Here is a 17,250-nt window from a genome sequence, read left to right on the forward strand (position 1 = left end):
AATTAGGGTTTCTGTCAAAATGACCTATAATGTTTTGAAATGAATGATGAGCTTCCAAGTTTCAAATGGATTTTTGATGAACATGAAGGTTGTTCATATGGCGACTTTTGTTAAAACTTGAATGGAGGCGCCAATTGGATTGGCTAGGGCAGGTGCCCTAGCCAATCCAATTGGCGCCTATGTGTAGGTTTTAAGAGGAGGCGCCAACTCAATTGGTGACTCCCTCATAAAATGCCTTTTTTGTCTTATAAATAGATGCGTTGTGTGACCAATTGTTCCACAACTCATATAATCATTTAGCTATCATGTTTGGTGTTCGTCGCCGATACGGTAAGGTGATTTATACGAGAGACAAACCTCAATTGCTGATGCTGTTTTGGAACATCACCATGTTAGATCAACTGAAGAGGGAGCTGGTTCGATGGTTAGACGGGAAAATACCATAAGGGGAAAAAATCAGAAGTATTGAGAGACTTGACAGTATCTTTGGTTGGGTGCGAATGAAGACTGATAAGGATGCTAGGGAAATGATGTTCGGTCGAGACGACATTAATTTGATTGTTGTAATCAGTTAGAATTATTTATGTTTTCAGATGTTTTGTACTGATGTTTGTTATGAAACTCGTTATAACAAGAACTTAATGATATATAATGATTGATTGTTACAGAAATATAATGTTACAAAAAGCTTAAGATCTAGATACAATGTTACAAAAAGCTTAAGATCTTGATGATGCTCCTTGATTGGGACAGTTGTTTTTGTTGTGTCCTGGTTGACGACAGATACTACATAATCTTATCATTTTATCTGTGGAATCCATCTCTGTTCTGATACGTGTGTTGTTTGGCCTTCCTTTCTTCTTTCTACGCATCTCTTCATTGTGCCAAACGATATCTCCTTCATATGGAGGCCAGTAATCCTCCATTGGTAGTACTGAAAAGCTTTGACTATATACATTCATGATGGTGTTGGCCTTGTACACATCAGATAAATGGGTGTAAGCGTCTTGACGAGTATAAGCGCATGCTGCAATGACATGGGAGCAAGGTATGCGGAAGGCCTGAAATTTTCCATAATTGCACCAACTTCTGTGTAGTCTAACAGCGTAGGCTAAATTTGGTCTCCCCTCGTTGTTGCCCATTGTTTCCTGGACGCTGAAATTTTGTCTATGACGGTCAAATACTGTTACAGTGTGTGTCGTAGCTTTGATGCTCTCCTCTTTCATGACCTTCATGCAATACTCACTGAATACTTGTCCGGACATTAACACTGCACTCCATCTTTCACCTCTGGTTGTGAACATAGAAGCCAACCTATAATAGGTTGATCTTACCAAGGCGGTTATCGGCAGATTTCGAATTCCTTTGAAAACCCCGTTCATGCATTCCACAATGTTTGTTGTCATGTGGCCCCATCGACAACCACCGTCAAATGCTCTTGTCCACTGCTCTACTGGTATGTTATTTATCCATCTCCCCGCGTCTTCATTAGACAGTCGAATTTCATCACGATAATATTGAAATGACGGTTGAGTTAAAGCATACCCAACATTCACCACCTTTTTGCGAAGATTCTTATCTTTTATAGCACGCATGAAGTTTTGTGCAATGTGTCTGATACAGTAGACATGTGTAGAAGGAGGATCATGCCATCCGTTGTCATGGTTGTTGTAGGCACTCTCAATGGCAGCATGTCTATCAGAAATCAAACATAGATTGGCTTGTGGAGCGACATGCATTCTGAGATGTCGAAGAAAGAAACCCCATCCACCAGCCGTTTCACCTTCAACAAGAGCAAATGCAATGGGAAAGACATTGTTGTTACCGTCTTGTGCAACCGCCATGAGCAAAGTACCCTTGTATTTTCCGTATAACCAAGTGCCATCAATTTGCAAGAGAGGTTTGCAGAAAGCGAAACCTTTGATGCACGGGTCAAATGCCCAAAAGAGACGGTGAAATATTCTATTACCTGTAGCACAGGTTCCGTCTGGCATCATTGCTGGCACTGTCTCCATAATTGCCACAGTTCCTGGGACATAAGTTTTTAGTGCCCATAAAAACCATGGTAATTCCTTGAATGAATCCTCCCAGTTGCCGAAAACCTGTTCAACAGCCTTTGTCCTCGCAATCCATGCTTTCTTGTAAGATGGAGTATAATTATATGTTGTTCGAATATGGGATATAATTATACTCACCTTCACTGATGGGTCTTTATTTACCAATGGCAGAATGTCTTGACATATCAAAGCTGTGCTCAGTTTACGGTGATCTTGTTCAACGTTAGTTGCAACGCAACTGTGCGGTGGATCTATTGAAGCGATCTCCCAAGAGTCATTTTTCTTCTTGTAAGATGCAGCCAAACGAAACTTACAAAACATGTTATGACATTCGATAACATACCTTCTAGAATCAGTGCGTTTCACTGTAAAGTCAGCAAAGTTGTTCATGTGGAATTTTTTGATTGCCAAGACGCATTCTTCTTTGGCACGAAACATGTCCCCACATTTAATTCGCCTACTGGTCTCGGATACGGATTATAGAAGACACTGTCGGATGTTTCATCGTCGTGAAGATCCATATTTGTCATATGTTGAGGAGGATTGTAGGCATGACTAGGAGGTATTGGTCGTGGTTGGGCATCATCTTCATCGTCGTTGTTCAGCATTTGATCAACCTGTATCTCGGTCTCCTCTTCTTCTTCATCAACAACGTCGACTTCTACTTCTGCTTCTGGGTTAAGTTCATCGGACCATTATGCATCATCTGCAGCATCTTCACCAGCTGCATCCTGATCGGTTAGTTGAGACTGTTGAGATGGTATACATAGTTGTAGAGTAATGTACAACTCGATACAATCCATGCCTGAATGTTCATGACTAAGAAACATGTTTTCAACATCTTCATCGTCTCGTACCTTAAGGGGGAAAAACTTGCATTGACCATTCTCAAAAAATATTGGATTTTGATATGTGATCTTTGACACAATACCTGATCCTATAAAGGATTGTATTCTTTTTTTCAAATGCAAAAAGGTTGCATTTCTCTTGATCGTGATTCTAATGGTATCAGTAACAACCCTTTCACTTTGGTCAAGACTACCGTCTCTAGCACCGGTCAATAACAACCCTTTCACTTTTCCATATGCAAAAAAGTAAGTTGTTTAAATTGCTATATCTTTACTTACTTCCTTAAAGTTTATTACCTCAAACTAATTTTGTTTAACTTTTTGGTGTAGATGGTCGGTACGTGGTATGAGTTACAGCAGATGTCCGAGACACTGTATTACTCAGTATCGCAACCTGTTGGATCACCTTCGACCGACAGACGTAAGCAAAATAACTTCATTATTTCGTCATATTATGTTAACTTTGTCTACATTCATTATAATCCTATCTTCTTTAACATTTCAGTTCATTTGGCGTCCATACCTTAATCTGGATCATGAGCATGAGGTCAACGCAGAAGACGCAGCCGTATAGACAGCATGCACATCGATAATACGGTTCACAACTGTGGAGATGCACAACATCGATCGTGTGAAGCTGCAGTTCGGTATGGTCCAGAATATCCCAGATCCCCCAGCTAGTCTAGGAGAATGGCATATGCGTAAAGTGAACGACCAATGGAACTTCAACCCTTGGCAAACCTTCGCAAGATCAGAGTGTCGCAAGTGGAAGCACCGTCATGACCATGTCTTAACTGACGCAGTCATGCCAAATGAGGTAAAACCAAGTCGTACTTATATGGCTTGGTACAGATCGGTTGGTTTTCAATTCATTGCCGATGATATGTACCTCTACGACCCACGCCAGACAAGTTTTACACAAGAAGGATCAACATCTAACCCCCAACAACATTCTCATCCCGGTTTCTCACAACCACCTATCCGTCAAACTTTCCGTTCCACAAACACACAAACATACAACCAAAACATGTCATTCATCCAACCCCAATACCAAGAACATACCCCATACCACCACCAACAAATGGACCATCAACCTCAGACCGAACATCGCTTCGCCCCCACACCATCACCCTACCAAAGTCGCCTTAGCCAAAACACTAGCCGCCCCTCCTCCTACCGTAGCCAAGAAGCCCAAACATCACAAAACCAAAACATCCCACAACCATATCTCTTCCAAACACCCCAACAACCTTTCGAACCTTTCCTAGACGCATCATTCACACCCATGTCTCCCTTCAACCGTCCCGGTCGCCCATCCATGAGTCAACCACATCCCAACTTCTCTGGCATGGGTCATGAGCTCAACTACGCCGCTACACCATCATTGAATACTGAAGACTATGCTGACTTGGCTGAATATCTCAACGGATCTTCTCCTGTAGGAGGTAATGACGCTCCTGGCCCCTCAGATGAACAAACACCGGTGCAGAATCGTCAACGTGGGTTAGGGCCAAGGGTTAGGGTAGCTAGGGGATGTGGGACCGAAGGTCGGTTAGGTGATCTCGGTCATCACCATTAGGATTTTTTCTGTAAACTCCAAATTTTATTAATATCAAGTCGTATTATATCAAATTTATCTTTGTGTAAACTCCAAACATTAGGTTTCTTTGTCTAAACTCCATTTTGGCAAAATTCACATACACATGTTTTGACTGAAACCCTAATTTTGGGTCAACTACCCAAGAACCTAACTCACTCATTTTTTATGATTTTGAGGTGGGACAAAGTGCATTGGAAAGTTTGAGATGTCTACTTAAATTGTTATGTTGGACAAAATTTCATAATTAAAAAATAAACACATGTCATAATACAAAACATTATAGGCCACATAACAATTGAAATGTCAAAGAGTCCAAGTTCAGGTGCCCATACCTTTCTAAAAAAAAATGCAAATGATGCAAAATTTTAGTCCAAATTCATTGTCTTGAAAAAATGTACAACTTTTATGTTGAAGGTTTTGTCATTTGAGGGTTTTATCATTCAAATAGAAGGGCTTGAAGTTGGTCCCTTTTGGCAAAATTCACATACACATGTTTTGACAGAAACCCTAATTTTGGGTCAAGTTCGCAAGGACCTAACTCACTCATTTTTAATTATTTTGAGGTGGGACCAAGTGCATTTCAAAATTTGAGATGTCTACTTCAAATGTTATGTTGGACAAAATTTCATAATTCTAAAAGAAACACATGCGATAATGCAAAACATTATAGGTCAGATAATAGTTGAAAAACTCAGTAGTCCAACTTCAACTGCCCATAACTTTCTCAAAAAAAATCCAAATGATGCAAAATTTATGTCCAAATTCATTTTCTTGAAAAGATCTACAACTTTCATGTTGGAGGTTTTCTCATTTGAGCCTTTTTTAAGGGTGTCGCCAATTGGATTGGCGCCTCCCTTTAAGTTTTAAGAGGAGTCGCCAATCCAATTGGCGACACCTCCTAAAAGTGGGGACTTTGGGAATTTTTTTGAAACGTGGGTATTTTGGGATTTTTTTCGAAAAACTGGGTTATCTCGGTAAAAAAACCAATAAATAATAACTGATAAGCTAATTGAAATATTTGGTAAAACTAATTTATAAATGTAAAATAACATAAAAGATATTTAATACATAATTATTTTATTTTAAAGTAAATTAAATTATAAAAGATAAAAATAAATTTTTGTTAAAATAATAAGAATAAAAATAAAGGAAAAAATAAAAAATTATAAACCATAAACTAAAACACTATTTAAAATAGCATCTTAAATTAAAATATAAGAATAAAATAAGATATAAACTCAATGATAAAAACACGTTACCAAAGAAATGTAAATCATTTTATAAACTTATAAAATTACAAATTAAAAAATGCGTCTTAGAGTCTAAATATGATCATCTCATCAACAATTATGCCCATTAATTCAACTCTCAGAATTCCTTGACCTATATCAATACCAAAAATGAACTCTTCCATCAAATTCTTAAGCTTTATCACTCTATTGTCTTTGTCTGATTGTTTTTATCTTTTTAGAAACCGAACAGTCAAAAATTGAATTTGGTCAAATTTAACTTATATTTATTTTTATTATTATATGACTGATTCATTATAATATTGTCAAATTATTATTATTTTTATAGTTTAATTGTAACATTGTGTACTCATAAAAATATAAAGACATGCGATATATATTTTTTAAATATTATTTAATTTGTGATTTAAAATATGATAATAATTAAATTTATTAATATTAAATGATATTAGAAATCCTATCAAGTAATAATAATTTTATTTTCACAAACAAAAATTAGTTTTTCTTTGAACCATTCTTAAATTTTAATAGTTTTTTAAACCGGCCAAATCTATCTTATTTATCTGCTAAACTGATTTAATCGAATTTGCAAAACATCAAAATTTTATCAGTTAAAATTGTGTATTTAAAATGAGAATTTAATGGTGATGCACCGATAGTGTAAAAAAATTCTACACCTGCATCCAATAGAAATATATCATTTTACCATATCATATCAGTATTTTAAAATTTTAAGTCTGATTTGACGGGATACATGATCGTCATTGGTTGACTATACTGTCAGTGCATCATCCTTTTTCTCTTAAAATGAAACTACAGTTTTTGTCATATTTTGGACTCAATATCGACCCAAACCTATAAACTATAATACTTCACAGAAATTGGTGCACATTTTTTATAATATATACGTGGCAGTATTACAATTTGTACCTAATTGGAAGCAACAAAATAATTACTCCCTCTCTCTTAAAATAATTGTGGGAGTAAAATATATTCAAACGCAACGAAAAGGCACATGCAACAACATGTATATATGGAGCAGCAACATGAACATCAATAACAAGTAACTTTCGTGAGGACAAATCAGACTCACAATATCATTTCCTTAAACACTTTTGTCAAAAAACTTTTAAAGAATAAATTCCAAATGATCACGGGTGGCTGGCTCCACGAAATCTTCAAATCCATTATTCAATCCATGAAAGTTGCGAAAAGAAATGATACAAAGACTGGAACTGAAAGTACCATCACCAACAGTAACTTTCGCGCAATTCCTCAAACAACTTGAAGAAACATTTTATCAAACAGCTTTAGGGTAAATGAACAGTGTCGACTCCTCCTTGCCACACCACAAAGCAACCTCAACCTCAAGCATTGTAAATGATGTTTTAAATTAGATCAATAGTGGATAAATTCTTGCTTGGTCAGTTAGAGGTGATTTTTCAAATAACCGATCCTGCATATTTTTGTGATCCGGCCAGCAATAAAGCCATGTATCAGAACTCAGAAGGGTGGATAGTAATTGCAATGTTCTGTTTCTAACGACAGAAGCCAATAAATCAGCAGCTACTGATGCAGCAGCAGCCATAAACCACAGTTGATGTTCTGTTGAAACTTTTCTTTCCATCATTTGAGAGATACATTTCTCTGAATCCACATTTATCAATTATTATATTTATCACACATATCTCAACAAATAGTAATAATAATAATAAGTTAACCCTGTTTGAATGCACAGTGCCTGTAATCCTGCCAAGAATGGATTCTCTCCATTGACATTATAGCCATGTGAAATTTAGACCTCAAAAACGAAAAGGGTGGAAGAGTATGGAGAGAATCTATTCCTCTTCCAAGAGATTTTCTTGAGAGAAATATGTTTTGATTGCTGAGAATCACGAAGTTTTGAACTCAAATCCAATAATATTACTTGATAATGTCTCCGATTTTCTATAATCCCTGGAGTTGTATTTTCCTATTGTACACGTAGTCAAACAGTCTAATGAAATTTGAGTTAGACGGACTCAGATAGAATCATTGTCACCACTTCATCCAAATAGTCTGATTCAAATAATCACCATAAGTCTTTACAAGAACAATTTCCATTTTTGAAGTGATGAAACCTCAAGGAGTCTCTGACAACAATCACAATACCAACAACCTTAGACATATACTTAATGGCATTGTGACAATCACCACATATTCTCAAATTCTTAAAAACCCGTATTGTTGACTGTCCATTCAAATTAAGTATCCCAAAAGCAACAGCAAGCTTCTCACTATGGTTACAAAGACTTTCAGCTTTTTCCTCTTGATCAATATCTTGCAGAACATAATCAGTGTCGGGCTTGTATCCAGCCATTTTCATTTTCTCTACCAACTCATCCAAAAAGTTATAGATTTTATCACTTTCCATATTACTTTTGTCTCCAACAACAAAAGTGTGAACTCTATTTCCCACTTGAAGCCAACTACATCCTGGTGTTTTTGCAATTCCTCTTTCTTTCATCAATATTCTGATTTTTGAAGCTTCACTCCATAATTTGGCAGTAACAAGAATGTTGAATAAAGAAACATAGTTTCCAGGGTTGTTAGGCTCAATCTCAAATAGTTTCTTAGCTGAAATTTTCGCCAACTCCACATTCTTATAAACCCTACAAGCACCAAGGAGTGCTCCCCAAGCACTAGCAGTTGGTTCCATAGGCATTCTCTGTATAAACTTGTATGCCTCGTTGAGGCGACCAGCACGGCTATAGATATCAACCACACATGAATAGTGATTAGCATCGGGTTCTACAAGATGATCCCTACTCATTGAATTGAATATTTGAATTCCTTCCTCTACTAGCCTTGAATGGCTACAACCAGATAGAACACCGGTAAAAGTAACAGAATTGGGCTTGATCCTTGATAGTAGCATCTTATCAAAGAGAAGAAGTACTTCTTTTCCATTCCCGTGCATCGCATTCGCAATGATCATTGTGTTCCAAGCAACAACATCTTTCCTACGCATCATATTGAAGACATTCCTTGAAAGATTCAAGTCGCCGCATTTAGCATACATATATAATAGAGCTGTTGTGCTTGTCAAGTCTCCAACTTTCCAATGCCTGAAAACATAGCAGTGTATCTCCTTACCCATTCTCAAGCTTTCTGAAAAAGAGCAAGCTGGTAAGATACTACTAATTGTTATTTCATTAGGTTTAAATCCCATTTTTTGCATCTTCCTAAGCATCTCCACTGCCTCCTCTGTTCGTCCATTCTCCATGCATCCACCAATAACAGCATTCCATGTAGCTTCATCTGCTTTGACTCCATCTCTGCTCATCCGCGAAAACAGGGAGAAACCCTTCTCATATTCTTTGTTTGTGAAATATGCTGTTAAAACTCCATTCCAAGACACAACATCTCGACGAGGCATTAAATCAAATACCGCTCGAGCTTCTCTTACACTCAGACATTTTGCATACAAGCTCACAAGTGCACTGCAAACAAACACACTTTCTATCATCCCATGTCTCACTGCAAATCCATGAATTGCTTTACCCGATTTCAAATCTTTCAATTCCGAGCAAGCAGGTAAAATGCTAGACACAGTCACCGGATTCGGTTTCACCCCATTCCATCCCATTTCACGAAAAACATTCAGACCCTTCCGCGGAAATCCACAATTAACATAGCAAGAGGACAACGAGGTCCAAGTAACCACATCTCTAACAACCAAATCATCAAAAACACGTCTCGCACCCTCGACGCATTTACATTTACCATATGCATGAATCAATGCATTGGCAACGAAAACATCAGACATCACCCCACACCGAGCCGCATCATCATGAACTTCCTTGACTCTCAAGGCATCACCAGAAGCAGCACAAGCTTTGGCAACAGCCAAGAATACTTGGTTGTGGGGATTGATCCCACGTGACCGCAATGAAGCGTAGATATTTATGGCCTCATTTGGAAGTCCATGAGCGGTTAAAGCTGAAATTAGAGTTGAACAAGTTGTGGGATCTGGTTGAAGAATACTGTCAAACAGTTGGTGGGCACGCTTGAAATCTCGGACATTTAAAGCTGCCCTGAGAAGCCTAAGACCAAGGTGAGAAGGGATGTTGGTGGGGAGAGAGGGAGCTAACATTGCTTCAGCGGAATGAAGAGAAGAGGCAGAGAGGGAGAAATGCAAAAACATGAAGTAGACATTTTGTACGCGGATTCTGTCTTCTGGTGATTGTCAGAAATTAAATGTGTACCCAAACAGAAGTGAACTTAGTATCTCCTTAAGCAAGTGCATATGTTTTCGAGTTGTTAGCAACAACAGAACAAGATTATTCTTTTGATAATCTAAATACTTATGTTATTTATGTTTCATCTTTGTAATAATTTTTTTTAATTTATTTATTTTGAAACAGTTTTTTTTTTTGTAATAGTTTAATAATTGATTTTTTTAAAGGATAAATAAGGAAAATGTTGCACAAATTCATTTTTTTCATCAAAGTGAAACTCCGACATTGGTTTTGGTTGCTTCTCCGCTGCAAGAGAAGAGTTTTCAATCTTGGATTCGAACGATGTGTATTGCTCTCATTTTTAAAAAGAATATGTTGTTTGTTGATGGCACCTTTATTATTCTTAGAAAAAACTCATTTCATTTACTATCAATGGATTCACTGCAATAGCATGGTTATGTCATGGATTCAAAGGTTTGTTTTAGCATCTACTACTGTTATCGAAACTGATTAGTTATCTTTAGTTGTAAACAATGAGAACTTTTCTTTGACTTCAGAATAATACAATGAAATCCTTAGTTTATGTATAAACTTCAAGCTTCCTCTGCATCTTGTTTTGTAACTCAGTCATGAACCCTTCTCTTCATAACTTTTCCATTAACCCCAATTCTCTTGTTTTCAACATTAATAACACTTCTTTTGTTGATAAGTATGTTGTTAAGAAACTAAAATTATCGATGAACTGATGAGGTGGATTCTGGATATGGTAATATAGATCTCTGGTGCAGTATCACATGGATGGACCTACAAATATAACACTCTGACGCCCAAGTCAATTAGTGAATGAAAAGAGATATAGTGAATTATAATCAAAATTATACCTTAGAATGCACATGTGATGATTTATATATGATGGATGTTAATTGTACTTACATCGTATTGAGCCATTGGTCGGCCCATAACAGTTGCATTCAAGGCTTGTCATGACATGGCATACAAGAATCCATTTAAGAGACTGGGCCAGACTCTCTATCGTGGGTTCTTTTTTGTGAATGAGTGAAAGATATATTGGAAACAGACGCACTAAATGTTAGCCTTATCATTGAAGTGTTTCACGGGTTTTCCTTACACGTGGCCCTAGATCAGTAGGCTAGGGCGTGACGCTTTCCCCTATAATGCTCGAGTGCATTCAAGTGTCGTTGTACTTTTGAAGTAAGATCGAATCATTGTTTTTCTCTTTCCGTTTTCTCTCATTCTAGATCGTTGATTTATTCATCTTGATCTATCATATAAAAATTATTTTGGTTTTTCAAACGATTTTCGTTCTTTATGACAATTTAGACATACATTTCTTCTTACAAACTCTTTCCTCCTTCCCTAAGCTTTGCTGATCTTTGATTTCTCCACCTTCTCTTTTTATCTAGGTTATGGGTCTCCTTAATCATCACCATCTCCAAGTTTCATTTGCCTTTTTAAGAATTTATTCGCTTTACCTCTTTATTCATGTAGCATTTCTAGGCATTTTCCTTACATTTTGTTATTTTGTTTTCTTGTCTTTGTCATGACCAATATACAGAATATACAACATGATAAGCAACCCTCATGGTTGTGATTCTTCATTGTACGCAATATTTGAAAACCCATATATTTTGAATGCTAACCATTTAGAGGTTAATCGACCCAACCCCAATCTTATCGTGCTTAGCAATAATTTTAGGTTTGTAGAGGGTTATGTAAAAAAATAGCGATGGACACTTTATCGCCTCTATTGAGGAGAGTACTGAAGAACCTTCTGAAGAAGATGAAGAAATTAACTCTAGTAACCTTGATACAAGGGATGTGGCTTTCTGCCTTTCCTCTTCTACTATGGCTCATACATATTTGAATGTCTATATAGCATCTCAAAATGAGTGGTGGACTCGCTATTTCTCTTGAAATTTTAATGAGAAGCATGGTCGAGACCCTAGAGATATAGACATTAGGGGTCACATTAATTTTTTAAGCCAATCTGCAGTTTCTAATCGACATAATCTTTTTCATGAAAATTGGAAAGACATGTCTCGATAAGAGTATGATGCTTTGGTGGATCTGGGTGATGTGGCTCAATACCACTGGATGGATCCCAAACTATTGGGGATGATTTCCTTTTATAACAACACCACTTGTATGGAGGATTCTCACGTAGAAGTTGGTCCATCATCTGACTGGTTGGTTTCATATATCGACTATGGAAAAAGGATTTGCAGTTCCTTTGATATGTGTTCCATCCCCTTTTATGAATGCTTATTTTCCCGGCTACAATTCAGGTTGCCTTTCAACGGGTTTGAGGAGAGGTGTTAATACATTTAAGAACTGCCTCTTCCTAACTACACCTTGTAGCATGAACATTTGTTAAAATGTTTCAGCACTCGTGTGAATACCAGGATAAAGAGTCGTCTACGGATCTTTTATTTAATATGTTCACTATGATATGTACCCCCAAGGATAGTTATTTATGACAAGGATTAATCTTGTTGCGCCAAACATCTAAAGCATTTGGTGTCCATATTAAAAGTTTGAATCATTTCAAGGATTATTTTCTTTTGGTGGCTCCATAGAACCTAGAAAATCACTTCTTATTCTGCATAATCCATAAGGGATAACTTTCCCCAATCGGCCCTTCTGTCTCAGAGCCAACTCAGTTTAAAGATATGATCTGGAAGTGTTGTGCCTGAAACCATTTCAATTGGGACTCACACACATATGTTGTCTCTTTTGACTATCTAACCCTAGAGAAAGTGTTGATAAAGTAGGATTTGATAACCTTCTTGGAGCACTTTTGTTATGAAGAAGGAGTTGGTCCTTCAGATGTAGGGCCCACCATGCATAATAGGCGATTCAATAATACCCTGGTTGTAGTGAATGCGGTAAATGCTCACGAAAGGAAAAAATTCTTTGGTGAGGAGGGACATATTATATTTATACTTTTCTTTGATATTTCTTTAACGTTTACTAACATTCTTTGTTCTTTCTACAGATGATATGATGCCCGTTAAGAATCTATTTAAGAGAAGGAAAGCCATAATGGTGATTGGCGCACTTTAAACTCCTCTTCCTATTCCAACTCCAACTTAAGCAGAAGTGACAATGGAGCAGTTCCCTATAGACATTGGGGTTTTGACCGACGCTCAGGCCCAAAGGACCCATCTTGAGCAGGACCAAGTGACCTCCAAAAGGCGGAGTAAGAAATCTAAGCCAATAAGAGTCGCACACAATTGTCTCAATGAAAATTGTGAATAAATACACCTCTTTCGCTCTTCTCTTTTTATAGCGATTATGACCTCTCTCTTTAAGAGGCCTATTTAATTTTGTTTAATGTGATTGATCTGGTCCTTAATGATGATTGGAAATCGGCTCTGATGGAAGGGATCCTCGTATCCAATATTCATAATTAGTTATAAATGTGTATCTCAATTATACATGGATTGAAGATTCACCCATCTATGAATTGGGTCGATACCTCATATTTGACCCACTAACACGCCTAGAGTGTTTCATGCCACCCGACGGGCTTCTGCTCCATACTCGTTTTCTCACCATTTGGATGGGCTTGTGTTCCATATCCATCTATAATGTTTGACCCAATTTTTAAAAGTAATGGGATATATCTCGTAGTAAATGTCTGAGATGTACATAGTCCCCCAAACATGAGACTCGTATGAGTGAGATATTTTACACAAAGGTCTTGATTGTATCTCTAGAAGTCCAAAATATACAAAATTCCCCAAGTATGGAGCTTGTAGGGTTGAGATGCTTTAGTCAAAGGTCTTAGTCCTATAGAAAACCCATAATGTACCATCATTATTAAACAACATATAAATATAATAGGCATATCATAAGACATATTTTGATTTTTAATTTAATAAAAGATATGTACCTTTTGAAGAAATTATACTAAAATGAAAATTAAAATTAAAAATGTCAGCCAAATCCTCCCTTTAAATGGTCTGCTTGTGTCAAATTTAAGCTCCTATTATTTAGAGAGAGAGAGAGAGAAGTGGAAAAGTGAATTGGAGAGAGAGTGGGGAGAATAAATAAATATATATATATATATATATATATATATATATATATATATATATATATATATATATGCCTTGAAAATCACAATGCAACACGTAGAATAACCCAAATTAGGGGAGGGGTAACCCCTCACAAGGTCAAAGGTTCAGATTAGGGGAGGGACAACCTGTAACATCCTGACTTTAGTTTATTTATTTATTTAAATTATTAGATTTAAAATTGAGTGAATATATATGTCTTGGCCGAATTGTTGTTACTCTGTGTTGTTTCATGTGTTTTATGGGATTTAAGAGTATTTTAGTAATTTAATTATTAATAGAAATATAGAGTATTGAGAGCGGAGAAATAAAATAGATTTATTTAATTTAAAAATAATTATTTTTTAAAAAATTATTTAGAGAAAATTAGAGAAATTATCATATTATATAGAAAATGAATATTTTTTAGTTATTATATGATTTAGATTTTAATTAAATAATTATTTAGTTGGATTTTCATAAAATAAAATAAAAATGTTATTTTAATTAAAATCAGATATTGAGTGGGTGGAAACAATTTGGAACTTAGAATTATATTTATACTAACGTGATGGGGGCTTGATAGTTTTACGTGAAAATTGGAATTTGGGAAAAAGAGACGAATCTGAAGTGGGAAGAGAGGCGGATATGAAGTTGGAATTTGAATAGGGGAAGAATTACATCAACCTTCATACAATTTTCTTTATTCATAAGTGGCTTTAAGCAGTTAGGATGGTGAGGAGTCTTTAACCTCATATCTCTGCAATTTTCAGTGTTCATGGTTTGTGGCCTTGTTGGTGACCAAAGGAGTTTGGCCAAAGTCCTTGAGGTTATCGATTGATGTGTTGCTTTGTTCATTGTTACTGTAATAAAAAAATATGTATGAATGTGATTTCTGTGTTTTGGCAAAAAAGGATTTTGGCAAAACCCTTTGAGGCGATTAATTGTTGTAATACTCTAATTTTGATGAATATGATATGAAGATCCATGATTGCTAGGAATTGCACTCCTTGATGCCTTTTTGAGTTCTATTTATGCCCCTTTGGGATTTTCATGATGTATGGTACTATTAATTTGTGTTTATCAATGAGTTTTTATACGCCTTTTTGGTTTGTTTTCTCGAACATCGTAAAATTGGAATTTTTATTGAAAAATAAAAAAATCGGAAAAATGTGTGTGTGTGTGGGGGGGGGGGGGGGTGGGGGGCGAAAATCGGTCGGATGAAAAATGTTGTGGTATAGTCATATAATTGACAAGTTTGGAATTCTTGAAACCTTAACCACTGATCAAGGTACATTTTTTACTGGTCGAAAGATGGTTGAGTTTGCGCCAGATTCAAGAATCAAACTATTAACATCTACTCCCTATTACGCTCAGAAATATGGCAAATTCGAATCGGCCAATACAATTACAATAGGTCTAATTAAGAGACGTATGGGTCAAAAGCCAAGAAATTGACTGTTGATTCTAAGTGTTGGCAGTAATTTTGATAAAACAAAGAGTGTTCACAAGATGTCATGTGTGATGTCTTAACATGAGATATCCTATGTACCTGCTGGAGTTCAAGAACATGTGCATGCAGGATTGTTTCAGAATGCCACTTACAATGCTAAGACTTCTGATATTGGATGTACGTGCTGGAGCTTAAATGAAAGACATGTTCATGCATGATTGTTTCAGATGACCTACACAATGTCATGGCATCTGATATGGTTGTACCTGCTGGAAGTTATAAAAGGAATTATTGGATTATGCAGGTGTCATACCCCAAAATTTGCCCGTTAATCTTGCAAGACATTTTTCAAGGCACTCTAACTCATGTTTCAAGACATTTGATCTTAAAGGAACAAAGACCCAGCTCACAGGTGGCTAAACCGAGGAAATGACTCAAACTGGCATGCTCGCTAGGCGAGCAAATCCTTCGCCTAGCGAACCCTTCGCTACACCACTCGCCTAGCGAAGCTTGCGAATAACAGAAAATTCTGGGCTTCATTCTGAGCCCATCAGGTCACAAAAATTATTATAAATAGCAGAGCTTCATTCAGGGGAGGAAGACAGAGGTAGACGGACAGAAACCCTAGCAAAGAAACCCTAACAGAGGCAACACAGCAAACCCTGGAGGCTAACCCAGAGAATTCAGAGCAACCCTAAAGGAAACCCTGAAAGAAACTCATCTGCACCAAGGTTACCTCCGCCCAACTCAATCCGACTTGCCAATTCAAGGTTGCAATTCAATCGCAAACAGGTTTGCATTACTATTACCGCTTTATGTTCTTAATTTGCATATGGCATTATGATTGAATTTATAAAAATATCTTAAGTTTTGCATATGAATTTAAGTATGTATGAATATCTTGAACGTTTAACCATGTAATTTCTGTGATGGGTGCCATAGGGTGTGAAGCTTTCTGGAATTGTACTGTCATTAAAACCAGAACCCGCAGTCGCTCGCTAGCACATCGCTAAGCGAGCATGTAGCGAGCATTCGCTAAGCCTTCGCTAGGCGAGGCAGAGGCGAACGTGACAGTCGCTGATTTTTCTATTCTGTTCTATGCTTATCTGATCTGTTTTATTCTAACCATGTGTTATGTTGCCTGACAATCCTACCGCTGTTTTCCTTTTTATGTGGTGTAATTCTCGATTGCACCCTAATTTGGTATTCTGACCTGTTTGCTGAATTTTGTAAGGGTTCACATACTCCCGGAGAAAGTAGCTTGCTAGGTGTTCCACTTTATTTGTGGGATACCCTTGTGGAGATTCACCATAATTACCTAATTGATTATAATGTGGACCTAATTACTTAAATTGATTACAATTACCTAATTGATTATAAAATATTGCCTTTGAATATGTGATCTTGGACCTCTCTTTGTTGCCTTACGGTATTACGGTATTACACTATTACGGTCATGTCCCGCGAATGTGGGGATACACTTAGCAAAGACCCTTCGGTTAAATCATCATGTCCCTATAAAATAAGTCATAGTCCCTCGGATGTTGCCTTCGAATATATGATTTTGTCCCTCGATGACCCTTCGGTGTAGCCTACGGTTAAATGATGATCGTCTCTTCGAATGCTAAGGTATCCTTACAAATGTTGCCTTCCATGACCAATCGATGACCCTACGATGACCCTTTTACATCCAAAGGATAAAACTACTTACTTCTCAATAGTAAGGACAGTTCTACCCTCATA

The 17,250-nt window shown here is 36.8% G+C and overlaps 1 protein-coding gene across 1 annotated transcript; it reads right to left on the reverse strand.

Moving 5' to 3' along the window:
- Positions 1 to 6,599: 6,599 nt before the first annotated feature.
- Positions 6,600 to 10,103, reverse strand: LOC127127148 (pentatricopeptide repeat-containing protein At1g20230). The gene has a single exon (XM_051056268.1). The coding sequence runs from the start codon at positions 9,939 to 9,941 to the stop codon at positions 7,827 to 7,829; it is 2,115 nt and encodes a 704-aa protein (XP_050912225.1). The 5' UTR covers positions 9,942 to 10,103; the 3' UTR covers positions 6,600 to 7,826.
- Between the last annotated feature and the right edge of the window lie 7,147 nt (positions 10,104 to 17,250).

The sequence above is a fragment of the Lathyrus oleraceus genome, chromosome 3, assembly GCF_024323335.1.
Source record: "Lathyrus oleraceus cultivar Zhongwan6 chromosome 3, CAAS_Psat_ZW6_1.0, whole genome shotgun sequence".
Classification (NCBI taxonomy): Eukaryota; Viridiplantae; Streptophyta; class Magnoliopsida; order Fabales; family Fabaceae; genus Lathyrus; species Lathyrus oleraceus.

Bases quoted from the DNA above. Each gene is read 5' to 3' on its own strand.
- LOC127127148 (XM_051056268.1), bottom strand. From the start codon at position 9,941: ATGTTTTTGCATTTCTCCCTCTCTGCCTCTTCTCTTCATTCCGCTGAA.